The sequence below is a fragment of the Colletes latitarsis genome, chromosome 2 (genome assembly GCF_051014445.1).
Source record: "Colletes latitarsis isolate SP2378_abdomen chromosome 2, iyColLati1, whole genome shotgun sequence".
NCBI lineage: Eukaryota > Metazoa > Arthropoda > Insecta > Hymenoptera > Colletidae > Colletes > Colletes latitarsis.
This window is the reverse complement of record NC_135135.1, coordinates 20833885-20852462: the sequence shown is the minus strand read 5'-3', so window position 1 is coordinate 20852462 and position 18578 is coordinate 20833885. Positions and strand designations below refer to the sequence as shown.

The 18578-nt window shown below is 38.5% G+C and overlaps 4 protein-coding genes across 25 annotated transcripts in view; 3 read left to right on the top strand and 1 right to left on the bottom strand.

Annotated features, from left to right (window-relative positions):
* Window positions 1–55: 55 nt before the first annotated feature.
* Window positions 56–1778, top strand: LOC143351806 (uncharacterized). The gene is made up of 5 exons (XM_076783759.1): window positions 56–509; window positions 601–839; window positions 913–1074; window positions 1134–1202; window positions 1299–1778. Exons 1-5 carry the CDS (start codon window positions 377–379, stop codon window positions 1485–1487), a joined length of 792 nt encoding a protein of 263 aa, XP_076639874.1. The 5' UTR covers window positions 56–376; the 3' UTR covers window positions 1488–1778.
* A 100-nt stretch (window positions 1779–1878) lies between these two features.
* Window positions 1879–5328, bottom strand: Sccro (defective in cullin neddylation 1 domain containing SCCRO). Of its 2 annotated transcripts, none has more exons than XM_076783757.1 (5): window positions 5185–5328; window positions 4435–4648; window positions 4174–4342; window positions 3693–3906; window positions 1879–3565 (listed from the first exon to the last, which is right to left on the bottom strand). In XM_076783757.1, exons 1-5 carry the CDS (start codon window positions 5185–5187, stop codon window positions 3401–3403), a joined length of 765 nt encoding a protein of 254 aa, XP_076639872.1. In that variant the 5' UTR covers window positions 5188–5328; the 3' UTR covers window positions 1879–3400. The 2 variants fall into 2 exon arrangements, with proteins under 2 accessions (XP_076639872.1, XP_076639873.1); XM_076783758.1 differs by lacking the exon at window positions 5185–5328 and adding an exon at window positions 4754–4987.
* A 1228-nt stretch (window positions 5329–6556) lies between these two features.
* Window positions 6557–10918, top strand: LOC143351803 (exostosin-3-like). The gene is made up of 10 exons (XM_076783754.1): window positions 6557–7111; window positions 7247–7488; window positions 7566–8948; window positions 9015–9230; window positions 9299–9509; window positions 9566–9822; window positions 9905–10032; window positions 10104–10380; window positions 10450–10554; window positions 10680–10918. The coding sequence occupies exons 2-10, from the start codon at window positions 7327–7329 to the stop codon at window positions 10782–10784; spliced, it is 2844 nt and encodes a 947-aa protein (XP_076639869.1). The 5' UTR covers window positions 6557–7111; window positions 7247–7326; the 3' UTR covers window positions 10785–10918.
* A 2345-nt stretch (window positions 10919–13263) lies between these two features.
* Rim (Rab3 interacting molecule) overlaps window positions 13264–18578 on the top strand; it is a 67186-nt gene continuing 61871 nt past the window's right edge. For 12 of the 21 annotated variants that reach the window (XM_076783327.1, XM_076783320.1, XM_076783315.1 and 9 more), the window contains exon 1: window positions 13266–15843. In XM_076783327.1, the coding sequence (XP_076639442.1) occupies window positions 15734–15843 (110 nt within the window). In that variant the 5' untranslated portion in view covers window positions 13266–15733. Of the gene's footprint in view, window positions 15844–18578 lie in introns of all 21 variants that reach the window. The other 9 variants (XM_076783321.1, XM_076783325.1, XM_076783324.1 and 6 more) reach the window with 3 other exon arrangements.

The window sequence follows — 18578 nt, the reverse complement described above, 5'->3', positions numbered from 1 at the left end:
ATTTTAAATCATCGTTTAAGTAACTAAATGCTAAGAATTGAATTGTGTCAACCTGAAAAAAGGATAGACAAGGCTAAGAAATATATATAGAGTGTTTAATATTAACACAGACCAGGTATACTTGTATACCTGGCCTGTAATATTAGTGACATCCAGTATAAAGATATACATATACTATGTTTGATTATAGTTTCTGTAAATTGATCAGTTTGAACTTGGAACAAAATTTATTCCTGAACCAGTTTCATGGCTCTCAATAGCCAAAACATAAAATTTTTGTAAGGATACATTGAATCAAGATTACTAAGAAAAATGCTTTCGAACACAAAATTTATAAGTAATAAATAATACCTCAACTAATAAGTTTTATAAAGTTATGTCCTTGTCGTCAACGTCATCGACCGACTCTCATTTTCCGTCGTATATAAAAGAATGTTTTGACAATGGTGTCACAGTATATTGGTATAATGAGGAATTTTCCCAAAGTCGATATCCGCCGGGACAAAAAAGTAACAAAATATTTCTCGTTCGTACATTTACTTTAATTATATTGTGTCAAGTAATACTGATGACTTTTTATGCATTTTAATTTTGCTCTAGTTAGTAAAGCATGTACTCTCATTTGTCTCCTCGTGGCGCAACGAGTATCGGAAACGGGATTATTAATATACAATGTAGACACATGCCCTGAAATTACTGCTCATGTAGCTGAGGCAATGGTAGAGGGTAATGCTACTCATGCATGGATTGTTAAAAAAGGGTTGGTTTCTAATCCGTATCTCAGTACAGAGGAAGCATTAAAACTTGGTGGCCAAAGTTTAGAAATATTAACAGAATGGGTACAGATTTAGCATATATACTTATACAATTATATTTTGATATTATTTCCGAAAATTTCTTTACGTATTACAGACATTTCAAGTATTTTATGAAAAAATAGAAAGGGGTTTATATCAACACATAAATAATTTTCTACATAAATGGTATGGATCACCAAAGTCTAAAAACTTATATATGCTACTTATTACCTGTGGTCGTACAGTATTATTTATATTTCAAGAAAGTACTTACATGGTAAATTATTTATCGAAGCTCGCAATAGGACGGTAATAAAAAAATAGTTTTTCTTGTAGGTAACTTTCTTTGACTCGCATAGTCATAATTCAATCGCGAATCCAAATCGAGGATTAGTTATTGCGCAGGTAAGACTTCATAATTACATATCTTTAATAAATATGTACTGTGAAATCTTAATAATAGAAATAGCATATCAGACTAACAATAAACAAATAATGTAGGCAACTATAGACAAGTTGAAACTTTTATGTGATTGGTATATTGAAGAAATATTAAATAAATGTTGTAATACAAAAGCAAATCAATACGAGTTAGCTTTTCTATATCCGGACGATAAAGCATGTTGCGGCTGCAGTTCTTCGTGCACCTGTGGCAATCATTGCAAAAAGCATAATAATAGTCTGATTTAATAATCTAATTTTTTATATGTGCACATGTAAACATCGTAAAAATGATATAAATATATTTAAAAAAAATGGTAAAATTTAAATATAGGTGAGAAATTTATTTCATTACTGTGGTTAGAATTGCTTTGACTAATCTTCGGCCGGCGGACTTCGAGTCCATTTGGATCCATGTAAACTATTCCTTTCAGAATCGTAAAGTCCTAATTTTTAATAAATAATAATAATAACAGATACTAAGTAAGCTTATAAAATTAACGACATTAATAAATAAAGCATAATAAAAAAAGCATTTGCAAATAATAAAATTCAGATTCGGATCAAAATGGATCCGGATTCCGGCGTTTGGTCGTTAAGACAGTCCGCTATCCGAGGGTTAAATGTAATCAATACAATATAATAAGTCGGAACTTTTTATTTAATCAAACATAGTACCTCATAGATTAAGGCTGATGGATTTATTTACATTATATACAATGTCTTTTTAAAACTATTACAATTCTTTATTGTTCACGCAATGTTAAAATTATTGAAAAAATAATATTACTTCGATCTAAAACTTGTATTTTCATTAACAGTATTACATAAATAAAATGTAATGTACATGTGTGAATTTTGTTTGCATTGCGTAAACGTATTCCCGACATTTAGCTGGACACGTCTTATAATGAATACATTACTCAGAATCTTTTTTTATTTTATCTATTTTAATGTTTTTATAAAATATAATCCAAAATTTGTGGACGACGTATATTTACTAATTTTCTATTTTGCACCTTTGAATGTCAGTATATCTAAATGGATATAATGTTTTGACTCCTTACGTATTACATATGTTTCTTTAATCCTCTTTATATTATATATAAATTAACGTGATTAGTGATGTTGAAAATTCATGTGTACTGTACTAAAAAACTATGCAAATATTAATCACACATTGTATCGTGAATTAGAACGATAAAATAAAATGTAAGATAGCATTGATTGCTAATGCTTTATAATGCAAACGAAAAGTTCGTTACGAGAATTAAATCTGTTTTTTTACAGAAAATTCATCTTTTTAAAATACCGTGATATAAATCATTTCAAATTAAATAAATAGAATCGTATTCTTTCCGACGATCGAAAAAATACATTTCATCTACAATAATTATAAATGAAACTCATAATTCAAACTTGTAAAAAATTCTTAATTTATTTTTGCTAACATCTATAGTACCTCAAAATTACAATATAAATATTCCTCTTTGTTAATAAAACAAAAACAAATGATTTTCTGAGAGAAAATAAGTATAGTGGTGCCGAAATTGCATTATGTTTAAAATACAGATTTTTTTCTCTTCCTGTTTTTTTGTATATATATTACAAGTGTTATGTAGAGTGTCGTAAAATTTATTTAATAACAATTTTTAATAACGCAATTTCTAAAAATTACTATCTACAAAAACGTATTATCGAATCTTTCGAATAGTTTTCCTTTTGAAGCCAAATTCGCAAAAAGGAACGCTGATTGCGATTTTTTCTGATGTTTGCAAATACCGTTGGTAATTGAGCAACAAACTCATTACACATCATATTACTTTATACAGATAAATGTATAACATTGCAAATTTAAACATATAATAGTGTTACAAGGCTTTAACGTTTATGTAATTTTGACTTAAATCGATAAATCTTTAATTTTATACTTTATATGAAAGTAACTTTCTGTTTATAAGCAATTTACATTATAGGGTTATTATACAGCATGATTGACTCGAATAATTATAGCACTCTTGCCTCGCTGTCATATATTTTGTACACAAAGTAAAATGACGTTGCTTCATCAGAAAAATATGATCAAGTATGACTTGATTATATGATTTTATAATTGAATAAATAAAGCTTTTTTCACATGAAGTTAAAGATGCGATAAGATGTTAGAGAGACTGACGAACTCGAGGCTGGGCCCACTCTACAAAATCATCTATTAATACAGGCCAAGCTCCCTCTTCGTCATAATTAGTCATGTTAGGATTAATCATAAGTGCAAAATCTAAGAGTAAATTCCATGTATCTTTTGGGATTGACCTCTTATGGTGTTCCTAGAAAATATTAGTAACCATTTTTATCTCATAATTGTGAATAATTATTTTCATTTCCTTTGTTTTCTTAGATAAATAATTGCATAAATTTTATAATAAAAGTGGATAATTAAATTATATATCTAACCTGTAGAAATTGACACCATAACGACAGGAACTTGAATTTATCGTCTAATACAATGTTCCAATAGGCAATTGCCATATCAAGATCTAAACCCTTCTGTCCTGGATTTTTTGCATAATTGAATGTAAAATGGTAAAAATCTTTAAATTTCTGGGGATCTCTTAATTCATTTTCTAAACTACTTAAACGAGCTTTTAATTTATCTACACTGTCCACTCTGGAAATATAATTTTAACAAGTTGAGTTAAAGTATTATGGAAAAACTTCCTTTTAAGGCCGGGGGCACACGAGCGTCAAAACGACGTCCGTTTTTATACCCTTCCTTGTCTTACAATTGAAAAGACATAGGAATGCTAATCTTGTCTGTCTTTGTTGTTTTCGATTGCAAGACACGGAAGAACATGGAAACGCACGTCGCTTCGACGCTCATGTGTCCTTGGCCTAACATATTCAATAGAGGATAGATGAAAGTATTTCAAGTTACCCTAAATCCATCATGCCATTCATAAATTCATCTTTAGTAAATTCACATTGGGTTTCTGCTCGAAATTTCCATGCAATAATTAATACTAATTTGCTCTCAGGACTTAAGCCCAGATCATCTAAAAATTTCATTATTCCATCTGCTGTAATCTTGTCTGGTTCATTTGGATCTATTTGTATTACAAAATCAAATATATTATAGATATTAGTAAAGTACTAATTGAGTTTAAAATAAAAATCAAGCATTCTTCAATGTAATTACCTTGATAACGACTAAACAGTGTTTCTAATTTCTTTTTATCCACTGAAATTCTTGGTTCCTTAAAATAAGCCTCAGGATTTTGAAAATAATTATCGCTTGCCAGATCTAGTTTCCAATCGTTTTGAGCTAAACAATATATTGCTGTCTGTTCTCCGGTTTGTGTAAATGTAATAAATTTCTTTACTTTGTCCCTTTGAGAGAACTTTAGCTTATGCTGTAACAGAAATTAAATACAGTATATTGTTACAATAAATTCTTGTTATTAACACGATAGAAGAACGAAATCGAAGTTTATTTTTCATTAGACAAAATTGCACACCATTCTAAATAGAAAAGTTCGATGTATATTGTATATCTATAAAGTTTCGAATTTGGAAGCATTTGTAACACTATCGTCGGTTTCGATGTAGATTCACAAACAAACGAGACTTTATTACGTGTACAACACTGCGATACTTCGTACATCATTCCACTCAAGGAATACTCCACAAGTCAGAAACTCGCAATTAACAAAGTAACTTCTTAAAGACGCACAGCAAGACATCTTCCAATGTCGTTAGCCAAAATGTATGCCATAGAATTGGTTTGTATTTTGTGCGAAAGAGAACACTAACGTTAAATCCCAATAGGTTATTTCAACATTTTTGTTACGTCGTTGTTAATATCACAATCGATCAAGGATATTATTATTGTGATCAAATCGCGAAGAATGTTCCGTTAGCATGATACGTAAAGTCATTAAGAGCTCACCATTTTAGCTAATTTTAGGCCCCCGAAAGCCAAAATATTATTTCCTTTGCACTGCACTTGACATGAACATGCGCATGTTCTGCGAAAGCTCCGAGAAATGCAAATACACCAATCAGACTATAAGCAATGCCACCAGACGTAGCTAAAGGAAAGCAACTTCGAGGACAATGTCGCGGGTTATTTGAAGAATTTATATTTAATTTTTTAAGACATGCGTTTTATTTTGGGACGTGATAAAAAGAAAAGAGATTTTTGAAAACATTGTGTAATTTAATTTGGCATTGTAAGGCATTAATATAAGGTTCTGTTTTTATATGTTTGCGAAAAACGATGGTGTTAAAGTTATCGCGAAACAACAGCAGAACGTTATCATTACAAGAGTTTGCACCATATAACAGTGATTTGTGCCGCGTAAGAAGAAAATGAAGTCAACTACCATTTTTTCTTCACGGTACGCTTAGATGCAATTGTAGAATTGAAGGACTAAGATGGCGTTACTATAGAATACTTGTACTAATTGTAAACAGTACTAAATAGTACAAGCGTGGCGTTGCTACAATGATTTGATGACATACTGGACTTGGCTGAATCGTTATGAGATAAATTATGTATTAATATATGCATCATATAATATACCTATACGTGCCAAAATTCATTGGATATTTAATTGATAAAATATTGGAATCCTCAAATATCACGAAGCTGTTGTGAAAACATTGCTATTTCATAGTGATTCATACGATTCGTCGTACAAGCTTAGTCGCATCGAGGTTATATATTTGACCATGTTTAACCGTATGCGAGTACATGCAAGCAATTGCATAATGATTGTACGCATCAACGTCGCATTGTGTACTGCTCACTGATCTCTATGCATATATTAGATGTGGCATTAAAGGCTTTATGCCAATGCGGGGGTTGTCACGTTTCAAAAAAATAACACATTCGCTACCTATATAATTGTATTTTGTTGTAATTTATTATGTTTTTTATATATACATCTTATCTTACCACACGCTCTTTATTGATTTTCAAAAAATTATGGAACGGAGTAGTTCTTTAAACTCTATGTAGGTGGCAAATGTGATATTTTCTCAAACATGGTAGCTTCTATATGGGCACAGAATTTTCAAACCAAAGCTGCATCCAATATATAATTAGTGGCGAGAGATCAAAATGATTTTTGCCACTTTCGGGGAAGTTATCTAGTTAGTTAGAGACTATCCTTTCTCCTCAACAAAATACACGCATGTACATTGTTCGGCAGGTGCACAAAATAGCGTTGATCGCATGATTGAGCAACTTTAACATTCTGAATTTTAATGTATTATGATGTATATCGAATGATTCGTATACTTTATATACTTCAATGTAATTGCGATTAATTGTATTCTACGCACCTGCGTCGTACGGTACGCACGCGTAGTCTCTCGCTGTTTTCTATACATTCATTCATACAGATTATATATACAGAAGAGAGAAAGAGAGGGAGAAATTAGTGATGGTAAAGTGGCTAGTTCATAGTTCTCTCTGGGCACCGGTTTGCTGTTTAATAACACTATTAATTAACTTCTCCTAAAACGGCAAAAATCATTTTGGCCCATGGTATATTAATGCAGAAGAGCGGCAACGTTGGTACTGATGCTGTTTCAGTTGCTAACCTCGATGTTACTCTTAGTTACTCTTCGAATGGAAGTGCCGTTGATACGATCTTGGCAGTTCTCATCGCGTATTCCGTTCGGGGGTATTTTTTTCAGAAAATCGTGTATGGAATAAAACATATTTGTTAAGTCTTTTATAATGACACCCATGATTCATTTATAATGAACATCGATTGCAATTGACAGACAGTCGAAAGGAGGATAATTTCCTTGTTAGGTTACTAATCGATAATGCCAATCAAAGTCAGGCAATTATCATGTTTCCGGTAAGATACATGTTCTTCAGTATTAGTATTATATCGTTATCCATGTAAAAGAAGGCTAATGTATCGCGTGTGTAGATTGATATTTTCAATAACAGATTCCAACAGATTAATCAAATTTTCCCACTGTGTTTGCAGAAATTATGCCAAGCAATCACAAAACAGCACTGTTGGCTTGAGATTTAAATAACCATGAACAGTAGTTTGTAACAGTCACAATGAGGGGAAGTGCATTCGAGTTAATGCCATTGTATCATCAAAATGGCAGCGGAAGAGAAATTTGTCATTGGATAACGCATATTAAGTTGTCTAGAATCATAATATTAACTTCTGCAGTTTTATTTATTGTACCGTTATTTACTCATTATTATTTGTCAAAGGTATTGTTCTTGAAATAATTGTGAAACAATATCAGTTGTAATAAATCAATTTACAACTGTAAAGTTTTATATTTTAGGTGGAGTCGGATTCTCCGGATAGAGATATTTATCGTACGTTTTCCACATTGGAAGCTTTTGAAGATTTTACTCCTATGAAAGCTTCTCAGTTGAAAATGAGAATAGAGGAGATGTTACATATTAAAGTTTCTGTAAATAATGAGCTTAGAGACTTGAGTGCAAAAAGGCAGAGGCTTCAAGTTGAAGTTAGCAGTTTAACTCAAAAAATTGATGAGCTGAAACAAGAGTTATTGCATCAACAAACGGACCTTGACAGATTAAAAATCAGTGTTGAGCAGGCACAAGTAGCTCAGAGAGAAGCAGTGGAAAGAAATACACCAGAATTGGCACCTCCTAAACGTATATTAATGGAATCTGTTCCTGTAGTATTACCGAGCACTATACCGCATTCGTGTAAAATGTACAATTGCTTCGATCATAGTCGTTGTGCGTTAACAAGCGGTTTTCCAGTATATTTGTACGATCCGGATCAATTTTCGGTAGTTAATTCTGGTTGGGATATTGATGGATTTCTAAAAACGACTATTAAACAGACACTAGGATACAACCCACATCTTACTGCAAATGCAGCTGAAGCTTGTATATACATAGTACTTATAGGAGAAGCCCTTTCCACTCAACAAAAAGTTGATAAGAAATATCGTAAGGCTATAGATGTAAGAAAATTGCACGAGCTTCCCTATTGGGGCGGCGATGGCAGAAATCACGTTTTATTAAATCTAGCGCGTAGGGATTTGTCCGTAGAGTCTGGAAATATCTTCAACAGCATAGATACAGGAAGAGCTATAATAGTGCAATCAACATTTTATAGAGATCAATTTCGTGAAGGTTTCGATTTGGTTATTCCTCCGATTTTGGGGCCTCCGGGTGGTGATGTGTGGCAAGAATGTGCGCAAATGTTACCTGCGAGGAGAAAATATTTATTATCTTTTCAAGGAGAAATGAGATCTCCAAGAGTTACAACCATGATACATCAAATTGACGATGTCGACGTAGATTTGGAAAAATTAGCAGTCGATGAGAATAATTTAGATATTTTCATTATCCAACACCTTAAAGATATGAGTACCGGAACGACCTTGGATAAATTTTTTATTCAATTTGAATGTATACCGGCTTCGGAGGAAAAGAGCGTCGTAGAAATTCTCGATTGGTCTCTGTGCGGAACCGATTCCTCCAGGAAAACAATACTAAAGGAATCCACGTTTGCTTTAATTTTAGCACCGAGTAATGCTTCGTTCATGACCACATCTTCAATGCAAGCTAGATTGTACGAAGCTCTACGATCGGGATCCATTCCAGTATTTTTAGGCGGTGATCAAATCTTATTAAGTTACAACGAAGTCATTAGTTGGCGTAGAGCAGCAATCTTTTTGCCAAAGGTAAAAGGTATACTATATCCTTAACGCGATGTTGTTTCTACACATATAAGTCATTTTGAATTTCAGGCCAGAGTAACTGAAATGCATTTTCTGTTGCGCGCGGTTCCCGACACTGATCTGTTAAGTATGCGTAGGCAGGGCAGATTAATATGGGAACGTTACCTAAGTACTGCTCAGGGCGCAGTTGATACTATTGTAGCAGTAATTAGAGATCGACTCGGAATACCCCCGTTACCAGCGCCACAAACTGCCAGTCCAAGTGTCTTTAATGAAACTTTTGTGGTAAATATTGTAGTATACAGTTACATTGCTCGTGTTTTATTATTCATAATCATTTTGTTCTCCTGCAGTCTTTAAAATCTGATGCTATTATTGCTGAGCCAGAAGCTGAGGAAAGTTTGGGTCCTCTTGAACCACCATATCCGTCTCCAGCTTTTAAGAGAAATTATACCACAATGTTACTTCAAAGTCACGAGATCTGGAACGATTGGGTGGATCCATTCTATTTATACCCACAATTGCCTTTTGATACCGTCCTTCCTAGTGACGCGAAATTTCTTGGTAAGCGAAGTTAATGTTCAGGGTATCTGTAAATACAAACATTTTACAAATTTTAGGATCTGAAGTAGGATTTAGACCAATTGGTAAGGGGGCTGGAGGTGCAGGCAAAGAATTTAGCGAAGCCTTGGGCGGAAATTATCCAAGAGAACAATTTACAATTATAATGTTAACTTATGAACGTGAACAGGTCCTTATAAACTCATTAGCTCGTCTTTATGGGCTACCATATTTAAATAAAGTTCTAGTAGTATGGAACAGCCCTAAACCACCCATGGAAGATTTAAAGTGGCCAGATATTGGAGTTCCAATTCATGTAATTTACCACTTTTTTTTGTTAATAAAAGCTGTAACGTTTTCACAATTATTGTCGAAACGAAAGAATTTCTTGTATGCAGGTGATAAAGGCACCAAGGAATAGTTTAAATAACAGATTTCTCCCATTTGATGCCATCGAAACGGAAGCTGTCCTTTCAGTCGACGACGATGCTCATTTACGTCACGATGAGATTATGTTTGGATTTAGGTATTTCTTGGTAGTTTTGTGAAAGTGACGGTACAAATGTTTGGTGTGAAATATATTGTCCGTATCTATAGAGTGTGGCGAGAGCATCGAGATCGCGTAGTTGGATTTCCCGGCCGTTTTCATGCATGGGACCAGAATTATCACAACGCTTGGAATTATAATTCCAATTATTCGTGCGAACTGTCGATGGTTTTAACCGGTGCTGCTTTCATTCATAAGCACTATACATATCTGTACACCCATTGGTTACCGCAAGCTATACGAGATAAGGTTGACGAATATATGAATTGCGAGGATATAGCTATGAATTTTCTCATCTCTCACATCACGAGAAAACCACCTGTTAAGGTCAGTAAAAACGAGAAACGTCAATTATTACAGTTTCGGTATTACCATTCTTCCATTTGTTTCGTACAGGTTACGTCACGTTGGACTTTTAGATGTCCCGGTTGTCCAGTTTCTCTTTCAGAAGATGACACTCATTTCCAGGAAAGGCACAAGTGCATTAATTTCTTCTCTCAGGCGAGTAATTTTTATGAACAGATTTTTTACTATTTGATTTAATATTTAACAACCATTAGTGAAACGGGATTAGAAGATTACAGCATGTATTTCGTAAAGGTAGAAGTATTAACTTTTCATTTCAGGTTTTCGGATACATGCCACTCTTAAATACACAATATCGAGCTGATTCGATATTATTTAAAACACGAATTCCGCACGATAAGCAAAAGTGTTTTAAATTTATATAAAGAATTAATACACATACGCGTGTTCGGTAATTGTCACTTGATAGAATTTACATGGTTTTGATAACATTTTGACTGAATTGATAGATATTTCTTATACAGTATATCAACGCGTGTAATAAACGTTCTAGAATTTATTATCGTCCTCTCTTTTTTATTGTATTTTTTTTATCGATATACATTATATTGTTTGATCAAAATAAAAATTTTTAAATTACTAGAAAAATCGAAAAATTTAAAGATCGAAAAAGTAACTGTGTAAATATATCATAACGGATATAAGATAAAAGTGCAATAATCTTTTTACATCGTTACATGCATCGTACGTTACGTCAGATTAAGTAATCTTTTACGGTTAAGCGTAATAAATTTATGTACGTGATGATTATTACCGATCAGGATAATTTTTTTAAGACACAAGGCAGGACGAAAAATATAATATATCGAGAATGTAGGTACAATACACATTTGTACAGACGAAAAGTCCTGGAAAGGTAGGTCAAAATTATTTATCGATATTAATTTATTTCAAGTATGACCAATTTGATCGAAATTTTCGAATGGCTGTCGTTACATACGACAACTGTAATACAATTGTAAATAACAGTATAAAATATACTGCCTATCAATAGAATGTATATAGAATAACTAAACGTAAAATACGCAAAACGACTAAATTTTGGCAGTATCGGTAAATGAGTTAAGAAACGTATGAAAATTTACATTGAAAAATCAACGATAATCGTGTTGTTTCGAATTTTACTTATAAGTTGTTTTAAGTTTATCATGCTTAAATTTAATCACTGTTATCGTGTATCATGCCATTGTAATGTGCCAAATTTTTATAATTTATTTATGTTCTCTGGGCTAGGTTAACTTATCCTCGATTATTTGCTACTTTGGATATTAATTTTGAAATTACATAATACTCTGAAAGACTATTTGTAAATACATGTATCGCACATCTTTCGATCTTGTATCATTTAATGCGAGTACTCGCAATTACTATAAAATACACTATAGGTAAATATAACTCGTACGACTATTGGTATATACAAGAAACCATTTTGTAAATTTGGTTTTATATTTAATCCTGTACAACTCGTTGTAAGTTTAACCTGCAACGCGTTCAGGTATAAGTGCAAAAAAGATAAATATATATTATTTATGATTGTACACCGAAATGTAGTTATTTCGTCGGTAGAAATAATCATTCAGGAGCGATATCAATACCATGACAATATTCATTCAAATGCAATTTTCGCATATAGTATCGATGGAAGCGACGACCGAGTATCTTTGGCTTTGCTCCAGGTATCATTAATCATGCTTATGCGTATATTGTATACCATAAAAACCATAAAAATTTGGCAAAGTCTACTAGTTTGAGGCGACGGTGGTTGGCAGATCTTTTTAATATTATTTCCGTTGATCGATCCACGTTTAATACGTGCGTGGTTGGACGCGTAAGTTAAAAATTAATCACGAATCACAAAGAGGTCATCGAACAGACGTCTGTCGTAACTTTTCCTTTTATCCAAAAGAATTTGTAAATAAAAAATTCTATACGTATACCAATATTTTACGAACGCTAAAGTAGAAAATAAGATTTCATAATAGTTAAATTTTAGTCGTAGATCATAACTATCGCGCACTCTGGAACGACTAGAGGAGCGTTCGAAATTTCGTCAACGTTGTCACTGACGTTTCGGCCAATTTGGTTAATTTCCCTCCTTATCGATAGAACCTAAATGGTACTTGGAGGATAGTCGTCGCGAACGACAATGGAGGCGCTACGATCTTCGCCCGGATGATTTGTACGTAGTTTAGCTAGTTTCCGATAGTGCAGCGCGGTGCTCGATAGTATTCGAATTCGCCGCTAGAACGAGTAAAGTGGCACCGTTGCGGCGTTCAACCCCATTGGTTTATAGTTGGATCAATACGGTGTTTTCCATGACGTAAGTAGAGCCTGTGGTCCTTATTGGTTCAAACGTACGCCGCATCCTATTATTTATTAAGATCGTACGAACGGGCACTTTCCCGGCGCATCCGGTCGCGCGAATCGGTACGCGGCGCTGACGCGCACACCATCGTGGGCAAACGCGACACACAACCGGAGGTTGTGCGAGATGATCCGTGGAAAATCTAGGGAACGACGACGCGACGAGACGCGAGGCGTCGCGGCCGCGGTCGCGAGCGATGGGCGTCCTTCCAAATGCGTTTTCATCTCCCTCCCACAGCTTGGTCCGGCACATACACGAGAAACCGGAATTCGTGCGGGCTGGGTGGTGGTCTGTAATGGACAAACAGGGTGAGGAGGGGTTGAATAGGAGGGGGTGATCGGTTCGCGCAACTGTGGTCGTATACAAGCACGAGAACGAGCGGGAGGGTGTCCCGAGCACGGTGAAAAGGTCTCTGTCGGTGGTTCTGCTCGGGTTTTTTCATGGACGATAGCCGCGATAGGAGCCGATACGAGGCCCCAGTTCGCCGGTGGCTCGCGCGATCTCGACACGGCGAATCCGAGAAGGAAGTCGATTCGCGGCCGGAAATTAGCCCCCTTCGCGGAACGGTTGTCTCGTTTCAGCTCGTTGCGGAGAGGGTTAGTGCAGGTGGTGTCGAGCGAGGCGGGGAGCGATAAAGAGATAGCGAGAGGGGAACGTAGACGCGAGAGGGAAAGGCCGAGGTAGACGGGACTTGATAAAACAGGTAGAGGGAGAAGGATGCTCTCGAGCGGGGTGGGGAATCGGGAAAAAGGGAGAGAAACATAGACCGAGCGAGAGAAAGGTAGGGAGGTAGGAAGAGAGAGAGAGAGAGAGAACGAGCGAGCGAGTGGAAGGGGGGATAGAGCGAAGGGAAAAAGAGCGAGACGGATAGAACGGACCGTCAGTGAGAGTAGTACCAATCGCGGAGCGTTGACGGACATAAGCGCGCTAGGGGTGTGGAATAAGCTCATTCGTGTGTTGTTCTTGCGTCGAGCGTACAGAAGGGAAACACTCGAATACACGGAAGTGAGGAATATCGTTCGTTCGGCTATTTCCGGCGCCGATTTGTATCCGTCGTTTCGCGTGCACGCGTGTGAAATCAGTGTAAGCGTCGGCGTACTGTCGCCGCGGAGAATCACTCGCGATAACGTCGTGAGTGAATGTTTTAACCCGACGCGACGAGACCCGCCGGTGGGAGAGAGACGGAGAGTATCAATTTTCAGGGAAGGGTGCAACGATTTCTGGGCTCCTCGAGAACGAACGAGCGAGCAGCTGACGAGTACGCGTTGATGATCGTTGGAACGTCGGGGACAGCCGGTCAGCTGGGAAAACGGGTCTCGTGGGTGTGGAACAATTCGGTCCGGGGCGATTGATTGTGTGGGTGTCGCGGTCGCTGCAGAGACATCGAAAAGCGCCATCGTCGTGTTGGCTGCCACGTGAATCCCGAACACCAAGAAAATACTTGTGGCGTTAAATATCGTTCCGGAACAGGGCCACGCATACGTGGCAGAAGATCCGGATAAATACTTCGGAATAGACGGCACCGACCGAGCCACCAACCAGGTCCCTTCGAGAGCACGGCTGGTGAAACATTGTTGACGAATTGCTGGATACTTGGAAAACCTGAATCGATTCGATTATTCGGAACTGTGCGTTGGATTGGTCTCGTCGTTCCATCGAAGTGTACGAGCAGAAGCGACGTTACCCGATACCCAATGACCTGCTTTCCCATTGAAATTTCGCTAAAATTCCGAGAAGATTTCCCAGAGGTCAGGAACACGAGCACGTAGCCATCCATCGTTCCCGATTGGTCGCGCGCCTGTCCCTGCAATAAACCGCCGATTGGGTTTCGACGAAGCGATCACCTGCGATCACCGGTCGTTGTGTATAGAATCATCGTGTGTGCTGCCCTGTTGAGAGTTCAAGAACCGGGGTTCGTGTGTACGGCAGAAACGAGCGCAACCAACGGCACCCGTGACCCGTTTTCCTTTTCAATCGATGTACTCGTGAACTGGGCCGCTGGTCCGCTCGAAAACCTCGGACGTTCGAACGGGCGAAAACAGAGGGAGAAGAGGGTAAACACAAGCAGGGGAATCGAATCGAGTGCGAGGCAAATAGGAATCCGGAATCCCCGGCGCTTAGGCTGTTAACGAACCGCCACCGCCGCTGCCGACGCCGCCGCCGCCGCCGCCACCGCCACCGCCACCGCCGCCGCGACGCGACGCGCCGCGCCGCGCCGCGCGCGTTCTAACCTCGCAGCGGCCATCGTATCGAGGACGCGAGGAGGCACCCCGTCGAAGGTCGGTTTCGAGGAGCACCCCAGGGACAGTCGCGCGCCGTTCCATGAAGCGGCCTTCTAACGGAGAACGCGAATCGGCCACGGAAGAGAGAATGCGAGAACCTCCTCACAGCCTGTGAACATGGTTTGTCATACGGATGCGGTCAGTGGTAATCGTACGACGAGAGACACAGACGACGAGGACACCGACGGAGACGAGGATCGCGGAGCCAATAAACTTGATCGCGTCGATGCCCCGACCAAGTTGAGTCTGCCCGGCGAGGATAAGCCGCGGACGATAACGATTGTCCGGTGTCGAACGGCTTCAGCGACCGGTCGGACGCACGTCCTCCTCGAGGGCCGTCCAGCCACGAAAACGATCGCGGCTCGTAGCGTCGGGTGCGTCGATCGGCAGTGTTCCCGGCGTAATCTACCTTTATCGAAACCGTACTCGTGTTGTCGCGTCCAGCTGGTGCGATTACCAGGTGTCGGATGACTCCCCCCGTACCACGCAGCCTTCCCGTAGTCGTAGAAAGGACGCGATATCCCGTAGGAAGGAGCGTTGCCTCGCGGCGAGCGAACCTCGTCGCGGTCTCTCATCGGCGGCGTCGTCGGTGGTGCGCCGGCCCGCGCGTCAACCCAAACTCCTCGCGATTAGACCTTCCCGTGCACGTTCCTATCTTACGTCCGTGATGGCGGCTGTACCTGATATGTCGCACCTCACCCCCGAGGAGAGGAGCACCATCGAGGAGGTTATGATACGGCAAAAACAGGAGGAGGAGAAGGAGAATGAGATTATGAGGTACGTTCACGGGATTATTAACAATCTATTATTTTTTCTTTATTTTTATTTACTTTTCTCACCACCATTACAGGAATTCAGATAAACTTTTAGTAAATTTCCTTCATGAATAACGATGCTTGGAGCGTTACGGATTATTTTATCGACAAGCATTACAGACAGATTTATAGTTCCGAGTAGTACTCGGTGCGTTTTCGACAACATTCTTCTTTTATAATTTACGGTTCGTTAAATAGAAGACAGTTTTGCAAGGGAAAGTAAAGGTAGTTGGAAGTCCCATTTGCTTGTAAACATTTGTGAAGCAACGTTTGTAACAGAGTATATAGAGTGATCGAGCGAATATAGTTGGCATAATTATAATTTTTATTAGGTTGCTCTTGTGTTTTCGTAGCGCACATGTTGCTCCTTAAAAACGTGCTGTTTAAATGCGAATAAACGTATAAGCGAGGAAGTCAGAGTGCGCCGTGCGGGCAAGTAGTAGAAGAGCTGTATGGTCTGACGAGAGAATCGGAGCCACGAAATGTGGATGAACGGTCACGCGTCGATGATCAGAAATACCGAACGGATGAAACGATATTCGATCGATCGGGTATATGTATTTCTTAACCAGCAAATTGTTGCCTCCAACCTGTTCTGCCTATTTTCTGGACTCGCTTGCTCGTTAGTCCTTGACCGCTTTATACCTACCACATCTTCTATTTAGGGTATTCATCGTTCCGCACACACTCGCGGACGATTATCCTGCCGGTTCTCGCGTTCCCTCTCCTCGAACGAAAATTTTCCGTCTCGAGCACCGACCGATTTATCGCCTCCAAATTACCGATCCATCGTTCTCTGTATTATTCTATCGACCAGATATTTTCCTCGTCGTACAACGATACAACGCATCGTTTTCTGAATTCGTATTTTAGATACGTTTCTGGCAAATTAATAACGACAGCCGATCGTTGAGAAATAGCACTTTAAATCGATTTTCCCGAATATTCTATAAATACCGTTCGGAACGAATTCTAAATAAACCCAGCGATTGGACGTTAGGATGTTAAGAGGATGCGAGGGAAACGTCGATTCTAAAAACGACTTTGCACCTGGCCGCGCGAGAGGCACAGGCGATGACGGATGCGGCAGCTTTCCTATTCGCATGCAATTACGGTGCCAGGGTGCGGAGTCGCAGCGGGGCGACGCCGAGGAAAATGGGCGCCGTTCCTCGAGGAAGGCGTTTTATTGATAGGTTGTCACTGATGGAACACGAGAACGTGAGAAAGCAGTCGAGAGCGGAGAAAGGAAGACAAAGAGCCGGGGTGCAAAGGAGTTGGATCGAGGGAGCGAAAGATAGCGGCAGAGGAACCAAAGACAGAGAGAGAGAGAGAGAGAGAGAGAGTAATGAGCGAAGCGTGCTTTGCCATACCGATGCGAGATCATGTAATGTGGACGACAAGTACGTGTAAGGACGCATGTAAAATGCAAGGCAGCAAGCCTTGACGTGGCTCGGTAACGAGCTGCTGCAGTTGCATAGGGTATGCATAGGGTATGCAACTGCAGCCCGTGGATGGAGTGTGAAAGAGACTGGATTGGCAAGGTAAATTCTTGGACGATGAAATATAGACAGAGGCCTGCGGAAAGGTGGAGCGCTTTAGCGGCACAACGTCTAGAAACGACCCGCTGGCTGTTCAGTTTTCTTACGTTACAACGAACGACGAGCCTCCATGTTCATCGTCGAGCAACGACGGACCCTTTGATATCGCGCGATAATTTTAGTTCCTCTATACATGCGGACGAGAGTCTCGCTTATGTATTGGAAGGCGATTCGCTTCGACGAATAAAAATAGACGCAACCTTTCCGTCTCTACGTGAAAGCTATTTTGCGTGTACGTTGCCAACCGACGTAATTTTCTCGTATAATAGAAATTGGAGATGTCGTTCGAGCGTTCGGTTATGTATATCTTGTCCTCTCTACTTATTCTCGTTTCTCATTTTTATGTAATTTAGCATCGAGGACAATCGCTTCGGTAATTCGCAAAGACGATCGCGAAACAACACGTACGATGTATTACGTTACAACACCTCTAACAAGTATTTTTTTTTTTTTTTAACTCGTACTAGCGTATAACGATCGAAGATAAACAAAAATATTTCTGACACCCAAAATGCACAATATTTGTTCGACTACGCAATATAGACACGCATAGTGCGGTATAATATATATACGGAGTATTTGTTTGGATTTCGGAATGTGCTTTACAAATATATTGGAACAACGTATCGCACCCAATTCCAAAATTGTGCACCGTCTCCTAGTTACTTTTTCGTTTTATTTTTCTTCATTGTAATTTACAATTTCCAGAGTGAGCCAAACAAGCTGTTTACAACCTGTTTTTAGATGAAACGATGTATTAATTTTCTTTTGTATTCGTATAATTTTCGTCAAACTTAATAATACTCGCTTGGAACGTTCTTTTTATTTTGAATAGTAAAACAATGAGGGGTTCCTCTTGGCACCCTTAACAGTCGCCTCAGAAAATTTTTTTGCACATTAAACGATTAACCTCCTTGTCCCATTTAAGTAAAAAAGACTTGAAATCGATATCTGCAGTGGTTTCGTAGAAAACTCCTTGTAACGCTTTATGTGGCGGCCCACCTTCTATATAATAATATTATTTTTTATATCGTTGTTGATAAAAAAGATGAAAGTATCCTTCGATGAACACGATATATTCACTGTTTTTAGTCAAAGT